Source organism: Choloepus didactylus, chromosome 16, assembly GCF_015220235.1.
Source record: "Choloepus didactylus isolate mChoDid1 chromosome 16, mChoDid1.pri, whole genome shotgun sequence".
Classification (NCBI taxonomy): Eukaryota; Metazoa; Chordata; class Mammalia; order Pilosa; family Megalonychidae; genus Choloepus; species Choloepus didactylus.
In genome coordinates, this window is record NC_051322.1 from 33,485,077 (window position 1) to 33,497,883 (window position 12,807).

General features: G+C 34.9%; 1 protein-coding gene across 4 annotated transcripts in view; it reads left to right on the plus strand.

The window, feature by feature from the left end:
• HDHD2 (haloacid dehalogenase like hydrolase domain containing 2) overlaps positions 1-12,807 on the plus strand; it is a 48,575-nt gene that overhangs the window by 24,267 nt on the left and 11,501 nt on the right. For all 4 annotated transcript variants that reach the window (XM_037805699.1, XM_037805700.1, XM_037805697.1 and 1 more), the window contains exons 4-5: positions 1,110-1,194; positions 11,947-12,163. In XM_037805699.1, the coding sequence (XP_037661627.1) occupies positions 1,110-1,194; positions 11,947-12,163 (302 nt within the window). The remainder of the gene's footprint in view (positions 1-1,109; positions 1,195-11,946; positions 12,164-12,807) is intronic.

A 12,807-nucleotide genomic window follows, 5' to 3' on the forward strand; every position in this document is an offset into this window, starting at 1 on the left:
TGTTTAATCAGATTTTTCCCTTTTGACTTTATTTGAGGAAGGTTAAGATTCTAGCTGTTTCCACAGTGAGCTAGAGTTGAAGTATATTAGCATAGTCCCTGGACTGGAAGAAATTTTAGTCATTCAGTCTAGGACTTTATTTGTAACTTCTTTATGTACAAGGAAAAACTGAAGGTAGATGAAGAGAATGGAAATATCTGTGCTAATATTGAATATCTTTGCTGCTGGTATATGGAAATAGAAGGAATTAATACCAAAAAAACAAGAAACAAAAAACCTCCAATTCTTACTGTAGCCGACAATTTTTATATTCTTCCTTCAGCAAACTTTAACCAATTACTCAATATTCATGGGTACCGGTAAGGAGGAAATTGGAAGCTTGGATGTCTGTTCTTGTTTCTTCCCCTCACATTTTGGTGGAATTGATATTACTGGCAGGCAGTAAGACAGGCAAATAGGAATTGGCCTATAGATGATGCATAGAACCTTTAGTCAGACTTTTAATAACTGTACTGGGGAACGTACTTGTTTGGTTGTCATATCTCAAGTCATGCTCTCAGGTACAGAGGCCTTAAATTTTGCTTTAATTATAAAATAATATTTGTGGTATTAAAAGTAGATTGGACATTATGTAGAAAACTGTATAATATACAGTGCAGTCCATATTTATTATGAATGTGCTAACCTCAGCTGTATCAATTAGAGTCTAATTTCCCTTGTTTCTTAGATTTTCAGTCCTTCATCAGGTTCTGTTGATCTGATAGCTCATAGCGTACTCAAGGCTATTCTTGTTGATTTTAATAGGTGAAGCATTTTGAAGTTAGAAATTGTTACTTGTTTGAGAACCCTCATGTTACTATTTTCAGTTCCCATCTTCTAGTTATGACTGGCTGTAAGGTTATGCAAAAGGAATATTCAAAATATTAAGAGACCTTTTTCTTTCTTTTTAAGTACCTCTTATACGTCCAGAGAACACTGGGCAGGATAATCTCCTAAATTTCAGATTATGGCTACAGCAAAAATTTGTACTTGAATGACTAAAATGACTTTATTATAAAATGACGTTACTTTTAATTGCTTTTTTTGCTATATATTTTTTCCATTTCCAGGAATACAAACTAGTGATCCTAATGCAGTGGTCATAGGATTGGCACCAGAACACTTTCATTATCAAATTCTGAATCAAGCATTCCGGTAAGTCTTTAGCTGTTTTATTTTTCATCTGATCGTACACTCCCCTTCTTCCCTTCTTTAATCTTTGTCATGTAAGGTTATATGCATTTTGCCTTCCGGCTCCTTGGATTGAAGATGAGGATAGATATCGTCAAGATTACTTCAAAATCAACATTAAATAATAGTTATTATTATCTTGAATTTGCTTTTTTAAAAATGATTCATATGTTAAAGTGTGATAATCAGAGTTTTTTGGTTTATAGAATCAATATTCTTGAACAGAAATTCATAATAAAATTGTAACTTTAAAAATTAGCAGTTTTAATGTTTATTATTACTTCTGTGATTCTCTGCTGACTATGCTAATATCTGAAGGAAAATAGCATCCAGTCTGATGCACTGAAAACAGTAAATGTGATTCTCCTTCCAGAGAGAATCCAGGCTATGCAAAAGAGTTGACATATTTGACCATACTGTCAAAGAAATTAGTCAGTTGAGTGATAATGATAGCCTGAACTAGGATAGTAGCAAAGGGAAGATTAGAAGACTTTTAAAAGGTATTGTCAGAGTGACTTGATGAATGATTGTCAGGGAAAAAGAACAAGTTGTCAAGGAGAACATCCAGATTTCCAACCTGAGCAAATATGAAAGAGAATACTCCCTGTTTGGGGTTTTGGAGGTGATGAGTTGAGGTTGGGACTGTTTGGCCTATGGGATAGCCAAGTGGAGATGTATCAATGGCACTATTGGAAGAAATGCAGAAAAACATAACTAATGTAGGATTATAAATCTTCACAGTTGGTGTGTGCATTTTTCTTATATGAACTTTTTGCTGCTGCTTTCAAAAGGGAGACTACACACTGGTTCTTGTACTCCCTGAGATGAGTTGTATCCAAATTTACCTGCAAACCTGCTGCAGAGTGAAGTTGTGACTTTTTCCTTTAGATTTTTCATCTTGCCTTTTACTTCTTGTCACACCACTAAACAATGTAGTTTACCTTTATAGTAGTTTAAAATGTTGCATAGATACACATTGAACTCGTTTTGTTTTTTTTTTAATGGCTTGGTAAATGTTTGATATTTAATTACAAGAATGCTGTAAAACATCCTTTTCTTACCAGTACAAGGAGTAATTCTACAAAAATCATTCTAACTTTATGAGAATTCATTTCTTGATGTATATATCCTAGAAAACTTAAGAACTCACAACCAGGTTCTCACAACAGTCACATTATTTGCTGCAGATCTTGAAAATGGCTTTCCTCGTGTACAAATCTCTGTGGCCAGAAATAGCACTTTGGGAACCACATCTTTTTTCCTTGTATGCACATTAATTTTATATCCTTGGGTAATTTAAAGCACAGCTGCTTTATGTACTTTTATTTGTGACTCTCTTAATCACTGTGATATTCAAATCTTTATTTAAAATGACAGTATCAGTTTACTGTAGTTATTTCCTGGACATCCACTGCTATGCTAGATTGCTTGAAGATGTATTTCAGGGTATGTGGTATTCAAATTTCCTACTTTAAAATTATCCTACTTTAGCTTCTTGGGAGGGATCATCCCACGCACTCCTTTAGTAAATTCTACAACTGTACCAAAAGGTTTCATTTGAAATAGAAAACCTGCTATTATATTTGACTTCTGAATTTATTCCCACTACCTTTTATTCTTTGCTTTAACCACAAAATTCAAGGAGAAAATATTGATTGATTTTAGTCAGTAATTTGGGAAGGACAATTTTAATAGGAAGTAGGATGGTCTTTGTCTTAGATAAACACTAGAGTCAGGGTAATAAAAATATGTTGACATAATACTGACTTGGTAATTGCTCGGATGCTATCTAATTAGTACACTTTCCTAACTATATTGATTTTTTTAAACACTATATTTTAAAGCATTACAGTGCACTATGGGTCAACTCTAATTTCACAAATGCACTTAAGAGCTGAGTGGAAAGTTAACAGAAGGATTTTAGGTCTTGCCCTTCTTTGCATATTGATGTTTCCACAGAGAGTATGTCTTCCAACCAGTGACTGCAGCTGTTTGGATTGTGTTCATCTCAAATGAACTACCGATTAGTTAAATTACTGTTCAGGTTGACTATGAGAATAAACATTGGATTTTAAACCCCATTGAATGCCTGCCTTGAATACTAGCTTCAGAGGCATATTGCCTTCAGGCATATTCATCAACCTTTCGTATTACATTGACTCTTATTTACTGTTTTTAATGATAGTCCCCCCCCCCCAAATGCATAGTACAGTCTGTCTACAAATATGTATCTTAAATGCTGAAGGAAATTGAGAAGAGTGAATTTTTAAAAATTCATTTTGGGGAGGAATGTGAACCAGTTATAGGGAATAATGTTATTTTGATTTGGATTCTATGAAACATTCAAATCCTTAGAGCCATTGGTAGCTTATTTCCTTTTACTTAACACTAAAAAATATAAAGAATAATGTAATGAACACCCATATGCTTGTCAACTAATTTAAGAATGAAAATTATTGGTATCTCCTGCATATCCTCCCCCAGTTGCATCACCCAGGACCCAAAGATAGTCATGATTATGCATTTAGTGTTTATGCAGTCTCTTGCATTTCTTTATGCTTGTAACACATATATGTATTCCTAAACAGTATGTAGTATTATTTTGCATGTATTAAACTGTAGGTATTCATCAACTTGCTTTCTTCCCTAGTAATATTATATAATTCATTAATATGAATATTCATAATTCTATTTCACTCATTTTCACAGTTGTATTACCAGCTTTTTACAAGATCTTTTTTCATCTTCCGAACTTAGTTAGAAACCCAGATTTTGAGCATTTTGGTAATGGGTTAATTATAATTAAATTTGATGCTCAATATTAGGAGAAAGGCTACCTGGACAAACAGATCACTTAATAGACTAATCTGAACTTAGTACTAAAAAGACTAAAAGGTATCTAATTGCAAAAGTAATATGTCTTTATGGTAGTAAATTTTAAATGCTCAAAAAGAAAAAAAATTTAAAATCACCTGTAATCCCACCACCTAACGTGAACCACAGTTAATACTTTAGCACACAGCTATTTCATTTGTTTCCATGTACGTATGTAATTATACAAATGTGAGAACTTATACATACTATGTTATAACCTATGTTATAAAAACCTAACAGTATATTGTGCATGTATATCCATATTCTTAAGTATTCTTCTAAAACATGTTTGATTCCTACAGCATATTCTAATTAGGAAGTACAATAAATTATTTAGCTGTGAGTTTTCCTATTGTTGGTTATTTCCAAGTTGTTGAAATTTCTTTTAAGAAAACTTCTGAGGGGAAAAAAAACCCCAGAAACATCTAAGACTATATTTGTTGACCAGTCTTTATGTTTTTTTTGTAAGATTTATTTTTCAGAATTATAGTTGCTAAGTTCAAGAAATTACTAAAATTTGATATAAGGAAAAAACTGCATGGAATTTTAAGGATAAAGCATTTGCTGAACCTAGGAAAACTAAGAACTTTTTTCTAAATTAAGAGCAGTTTCACAGCTGCTAGAGAAGCTTATAAAAAGGATTATAAAAGGATAATACAAACAATTATATGCCAGATAACCTAGATGAAATGAACAAATACCTAGAAACACACGAACTACCTATACTGACTCAAGGAGAAATAGAAGAGCTCAAAAGACCAATAACAAAGAGCTTGAATCAGTAATCAAAAACCTACCAACAAGGAAAAGCCCAGGACCAGATAGTTTCCCTGGTGAATTTTACCAAACATTCAAAGAAGAATTTACACTGATCCCTCTCAATTCTCCTAAAAGGAAGGAAAATCTTCTAACTTATGTTATGAGGCCAGCATCACCCTATCACCGAAGCCAGATAAAGATAACATAAGAAAAAAAGCCAGATAAAGATATCACAAGAAAAGAAAATTACACACCAGTATCCTTCTTGAATACAGACCAAAAAATCCTCAACAAAATATTAGCAAACCAAATCCAACAACACATCGAAAGAATTATACACAATGATCAAGTGGGACTTATCCCAGGAATGCAAGGGTGGCTCAGCATAAAAAGGTAGTTTAATATCATATACCACAATAACAGAATGAAGGGCAAAAAAAAAAAAAAAAAAAAAAACTATAAACATCTCAATTGGCACCAAAAAAGCATTTGACAAAATCTAGCATCCCTTCTTGATAAAAACACTCAGAAAACTAGGAATAAAAGGAAACATCCTTAACATGATAAAGGGTATATGAAAAACCCCACAGCTAACACCATATTCAATGGTGAAAGACTGAAAGCTTTTCCCTAAGGTTAGCAACAAGACAAGGATGCCCACTGTCACTACTGTTATTCAACATTATATTGGAAGTTCTAGCAAGAACATTAGGCAAGAAAAAGAAATAAAGAGCGTCTAAATTGGAAAGGGGGAAATAAAACATTCCCAATTTACACATGACATGATCCTACATAGAGAAAACTCCTAAAAGATCCACAACATAACTACTAGAGCTAATAAACAAATTGAGCAAAGTGGTGGGGTACAAGTTCAACATGCAAAGATCAGTGGTATATCTATACACTAGTAATGAACAATCTGAAGAGGAAATCAGGAAAAAATTCCATTTACAATAGCAATACAAAGAATCAAATATCTAGGAATAAATTTAACCAAGGATGTAAAGGACTTATATGTGGAAAACTACAAAACATTACTGAAAGAAATTAAAGATCTAAATAAATGGAAGGAGATTCCATGTTTGTGGCTTTGAAAACTAAATATTGTGAAGATGTCAGTTCTACCTGAAGTGATTTATAGATTCAGTGCAATTCCAGTCAAGATTCCAACAGTTGTCTTTGCAGAAATGGAAGGGCCAATCATCAAATATATAGGTAAGGAAAAGGGACCCTAAGTAACTAAAACTATCTTGAAAAAGAACAGCAAGGTTGGAGTACTCACACTTTGTGGTTTTGAAACCTTATTACAAACTACAGTAATCAAAATAGTGTGGTACAGGCTCAAGGACAGACATACAGACCAATGGAATCTGAGAGTTCAGAGATAAACCCTCACATCTGTGGCCAGTTGATTGTTGAAAAGGGTGTCAAGTCCACTCAATGGGGAAAGAATAATTTCTTCAACAAATGGTACTTGGAAAACTGGATATCCATATGCAAAAGAATAAAGGTGGATCACTACCTCACACTATATATCAAAATTAACTCAAAATATATCAAAGACCTAAATATAAGAACCAAAAACTATAAAACTCTTAGAAGAAAACATAGGGAAACATCTTCAGACCTTGTGTTAAGCAGTGGTTTCTTAGACTTTACACCAAAAGGACAAGCAACAAAAGAAAAAAAAAAAAATAAATGGGACTTCATCAAAAGTAAAAACTTCTGTGCTTCAAAGGAGTTATCAAAAAAAAGTAAAAAGTCAACCTATAGAATGGAAGGAAATATTTGGAAACCATATATCTAATAAGGGTTTAATATCCAGAATATATAAACACCTACAACTCAACAACAGAAGCGAACAACCCAATAAAAAATGGGCAAAAGGCTTGAATAGGCTTTGCTCTGAAGAAGAGGTACAAATGGACTATAAACATATGAAAAGCTTAGATTGTATATGTGGTACTAGAATAAAATTAAAAAAAAAGATCCATGGAACTGCACAACACAGTGAACCCTAATACTATACCATGGACTATAGTTAATAGTACAGTTATCAAACTGTACTTTTATCAGTTGTAACAAATGTACCACACCAATGCAAGGTGTTAATAATAGGGTGGTATATGGGAATCCTGTATGTTACACAAAATTGTTCTGTAAACCCACAACTTCTCTAATTAAAAAACAAAACAAAACAAAACAAGATGCTCAACCTCATTAGCCACTAGGGAATGCAAATCAGAACCACAAGATCCATGTCATACCCACAAGAATGGCTACTACTTAAAAACCAGAAAATTACAAGTGTTGGGAGAGAATGTGGAGAAATAGGAACATTCATTTCTTGCTAGGAGGGAATGTAAAATGATGCAGCTGCTTTGGAAGACAGTTTGTCAGTTCCTCAGAAACCTAAGTATAGAATTACCATATGACCCAGCAATCCCACTATCAGGTGTATACCCTAAAGAATTGAAAGCAGGAACTCGAACAGATACTTGTACACCAATGTTCATGGCGGCATTATTCACAGTTGCTAAAAGGAGGAAGCAATTCAAGTGTCCATCAACAGATGAATGGAAAAAGAAAATGTGGTATATACATATGTTGTAATATTTATTATTCAGTCGTAAAACAGGAATAAGTTCTGATACATGCTACATCTTGTGGAGGAACCTTTAAAACATCAAGTTGAATGACATAAGCCGGACAGAAGAGGACAAATAGTATATGATCTCACTGATAAGAAAAAAGTAGAATATGCAAATTCAAAGCCAGAAATTAGAATACAGGTTACCAGGGGCCAGGTGGGGGTGCGGAATGGTGAGTTATTATTTAATTGGTACAGAGCTTGTGCTTGGGGTGATGGAAAAGCTTTGGCAATGGATGCTGGTAATAACAGAGGCACAACTTTGTGATTTTAATTAACACCACTGAATTGTATATTTGAAAATGGATAAAATGGGAAATTTTAGGTTATATATATGTTACTAGAATAAAAAAGCATAGTACTATACAAAACAGAGCAAACACTAGGGTAAACTATGGACTATATGTAATAGTATAATAATATTGTTTCATTGATTGTAACAAAGATACCATTCTAATGCAAAATGTTAACAGAGAAAACTGGGGGTGGGTGTATATGGGAAGTATATTTTCTGCATGGTTTTTCTGTAAACCTACAACTGCTCTAATAAAAAAAAAGTTGTTATACCTGAAGATAAATAACATCACCACTTCAAATTTTAAAACATGGGTGAAGGCTGTTTAGGAGTAATGTTTTGAAGCTTTGTTAGTGACTTTCAGATTGATTGTTGTAGGGTATGAGAATCCTCTAAATCTTAGAAATGTGTTTGTATTTACTCACTAAAATGTTCACAGATTAGTATTTTTGTTTTCTGGGATTTTGTTTTCTGAGATTCTTATCATCATAGATAGTTCTGTTGTATGTTGGATTGTTTTATTTCCCCATCTCCATCTTTAGAAAAAATAAAAAGTTTATTTATTCCAGTGTATTCAATTCCTTAGGAAAAGAAGAAGAGAAAGGGAGAGAAAAAAATTCAACAATAATGGCCTTAGTTATTACTACATTTGTACTGTAACTCCTGAATCTTTTCTCAGTATTTGGAGCCCTTGGCATGAGGAATTCCAAACAGTATGGCAACAGGGCTCAAATTGGAAATGTTTCTGTGGGCGTTTTCCATTTTGAAAGGGCAGTCTGCTACAGTCTTCTTAATTAAAGTCCTGACTATAAAAATAAAACACATTGGAGATGAGAAATTGTTTAATGCTTATAAAGAACTTGAATTATTTAAAGTGTTAGTATATGCAGGAGGGGAAATTTATATGCAGAATTTCAAATCATAGAATATAGAATTGAGTCACATATCAGGGTCACTAACCACTCTTATTTTTTCACTTGAGGGGATTCTTTTATGATCAAGGCAACTCTTGCTATTCTAGATAGAAGTTTCAGGTGAATATGCCATATAAATATATTGTTACTGATTTTTTTAAATTGAGGCATAAAATACATGGAGAGAACACCCTGTGTGTGTGCTGAAGCAGGAAAGAGTTTGACGTGTTTTAGGAACTGAGAGATTGGAGAAGACTGGATGATTGGAGATTGGAGATACAACTGGGGCCAGATAGGGCAAGGCCAAAGGCTGTGGTAAGGACTTTGGGTTTTTTGCTGTTTGCAGTAAGAAGCTACCAAAGGGTTTTTAAAAAGCAGGGGTGAGACATGATCTAATCTGTGCTTTTAAAACTCCCACTTTGACCTGTACAGTTATTCCAACAATGGGTTGGAATAATAGGGCAAGAAGAGAAAGCAGAAAGACTAGTTGGAAGACTATTGAAGAAGTTCCTGTGAAAGAGTAAGAGAAATTTTTGTTTTGGAATTGGAAATAAATGGATTTGCTAATGGGTAGGAATGTGGAGGGAGGGTTGAAGGAAAGCAAGAAATCAAGAATGGTTGCTAGGATTTTGGCTTGAGCAACTAGGTGAATTTTTTGAGGTCAGAGAGAGGAAGGGAGGATGGTTTTTGGGAGCAGGATTAGTGGAAACTCACTAGTTTGGTGTTAGACATATAGGGTGTTTCTGACAGTTATTTAAGATGCAGTGTAATTTCATTCCCACAAGCTCCATCAGTGAAAATGGTGAAAAAATCGATCACTTTCCTTAAAAGGTTAAGTTATTTAAAAAGACAGTATAGTACATTTGGAAGAGTGCTAGATTGATTTTCAGAAGTCCTGGGTTCCAAAACTGGTTCTAGCTTCCCTTGGTGGTGCAGTTGATTTCGGCCAACATCAACAATCCCCATGTCTGTAAAATAGTGTGTGTTGGACTTAATGTCCTTAAGGTCCCTTTCAATAATCTTTTGTGACTCTGAATCTAAATTATTTTCTCAGCTTTTCGCTCACTGCTCTGCCTCAGATTTTTATGTTATGGCATTGCTCACTGCATAGGAGTTTTACAAAGTTTTTTTCTTTTGCCTCCATGGAATTTACAGCCAGAAATGTTTGCACATGGCTGCCTTTGTGCCTTCTTTCCCCTCTTCTTGCGTCTTGATGGGCTTATAGTTAAATGGAAAATTCCCAGAAGAGTTACTGTTGATGTATTATTTTAAGTAACAAAAACAACCGACTCTTTGTTGCCCTGTCTAAATATAAAAAGAAAAACACTCCCAAGTATTAGGGTGTCTACTTTTGATATTTTAAAAATATTTTTAATTATAAAAGATCTTTTATTCTGTGTTGTAGAAAGCATTTACCTTTCAGTCTATCCTGACTATAACTTGGCTCTTCAAAGATTCCAGAAAGTTTATGCTGTGCAAAGAATGACAGAAGCAGGAACCACTTCTGAAAGATGCATATTTTTTTCCAGCCTTGGGTAGAACCAATTCCCATTTAGAGAAATGCAGAAGAACCCATAGTTTCAGCCCTTCCAGGGGAGGCACTAAAGTACTGCCTGGGAATTAAGTACACACATCAATCAATCTTATAAGTCTTATCCCCAGTTAATATATAATAAAATACTAACAGAGCTAAATCAAATGAGTTTTTAGTTGAGCTGTATAAGTGGAAAGCAATTTTGAGGTCTGTTGCATAAAGAATTCCAGTTCCGTGGTAGAGTAGCAAATAAATGGGATTGGGGGTGGGGTGACAGGAGGGGAGATAGATAAATCATCCATTATTAGCTCATTGCTATCATCTGTGGTTCTTTAAGGGCAGCACAGTGGCTTTGCCAGGTTTCCTAACAGTTGGATTTCAAAATCTGCTTTAAGAAATAAATTTTTATTAATCTTGGTGAATACATTTGAAGGATCTTCCCTGTGCTGTGAGCAATTTGTAGTAACTAACAGTAAGTCCCTCTAATAGTCCAGTATTGGTTTTTACTTAATAAAATATTTAATCATAAATGTCTAAATTCTGCATCTCCCACAGGAAGGCATTTCATGCCCACTGACAAGGATAATTTAGCAGTTTCATAGTTGAGCGCTTAATTACTCATAATTGTGAAGGGTAAGATGTGATGAATTCTTCCTCGATGGACATTCTAAATATTTTAACTAAGTAGATGACTTAAAAGTAAATTAAGCTAGTGAGATCATTTATTACATTGGTTAAAAAGCAGTTTAGGAAAAGTATTATGTCCTGCTCCATTATATGAAATGTGGGGGACTGTTGCCCCTGTGTGACCGAAGGCTGCGCTGTTGAGATGTGGGGCAGATGGTTTTGAATGTGGGTTGAGAGATGAGTAGTAAGAACGGGTAGGGGGTGAGGTCGGGGGAGGGGTTGGATGTGTTTTGTCATGTTTTGCCCTAGTGACTAAGGAGGATCCTTAACTGCATGTACAGTTTGGTTATCAAATTAATGGGAAAACTCTTTATGCCCTTTAGTTCGGTACTAGAGTATTGTTTGTCCTATTTCAGGACAGAGTAAGGGACTTGACAGTCAAAGCTCTGCCTTGAACTTTGCTGGTGTGTTCTTCTAGGATAAGGGCCTAATTTGATTTGGAAAGTAATGTGGAAAGCAAATGGTAAAAGAATAAAGAGGTAAAGGTACAAGAAGAAACTAGTTGTAAAACACTATTAAATTTCCAAATTAAAAAGAAACTTAAATTTTGGAGTAGAAACAACAGGAATACAGGAATTTCCAGAGTTACCGGAATGTGTCACCATGGCAATGATCGAATGGAATTGTGAAAGGCTCAAGAGCCTCTGCTTACGTTTAGGGAAGGGTGAAACAACTTGTCTCATTAAGCTTCTTCCCTTGAGTGTCTTATTTAGCTTTAGTTCTCTTCATTCTCTTTCCCTGATGATTTGGGTAAAGTGTCTGAAACCACTAAAGGTAAAAGGTTGAAGCAATCCCAAATTTAATAATCTGTCACCTTTCTTTATTGTATCTGAGTGTAATTCCCAGCAGTAGTTCTTTGCGAATTCATTAGAAGACAGCAAGTCATTAAAAGTTAATAAGAAACTTCTGTGAATGTGAATTAACTCACTTTGTAAGCTTGGCATTCTTCTCTCATCACAGAAGCCTTGATTTTAGCCATTTCCCATGTTCTTGGTCTCTCTAGGCTACTCCTGGACGGGGCACCTCTCATAGCGATCCACAAAGCCAGGTACTACAAGAGGAATGACGGCTTAGCCCTGGGGCCTGGGCCATTTGTGACTGCCTTAGAGTATGCCACAGACACCAAAGCCACAGTAGTAGGGAAACCAGAGAAAATGTTCTTTTTGGAAGCCTTGCGGGACACTGGCTGTGAACCTGAGGAGGCCATCATGATCGGAGATGTAAGTAAAAGAGCTAAGGCAATGACCTGAGCTGACCTGAACTAACCTGCCTTGTGGGGAAGAACCAGCAGGTTTGAATCACTGCTTTAGGAAAGCAGACTTCCTGTTATTGATATCAGATGGCAATAAGTGGCTACCTAAAAAAATGAGCTTTTCTGTAGATGTTTAGCGGTATTCTTCTAAAGAACAGAAGTTTTGATTATTTGACATTTCTCCATGAGTGATGGGATATGTATAAAATTCAAAACACCATTTATATTGCAAGTCAATTAAATGTTTGTATGTCTTTTTTGTAGAAAGCCCCTACACAATCTCAACTTCTTAAATATTACTTATGCAGACCACAACCTATGCCTAAAGAAGTTTGCCATTATTGATTTTTTTTTCTTACTGTGTACTTTATGGAAGAACTTTCCAATCAGTGTGCTACAAATAGCTAATGATATCGATCACTTCAGCCCTTTGAGTGGCAGGGTTGAGCTTGGGAGGGTTGGAGGTCCTCGCCAGTCACCTCTGGCCTTAAGCAGCCTTGTCAGTTTATCCCAGTTACTGGGCAAATGTTATTTTTGTGTGTGCCATGATGTGAACAGAGCTGAAAATCACACTGCCTCTTGGTAAACCATCTTTTCAATTACATCTTTTCC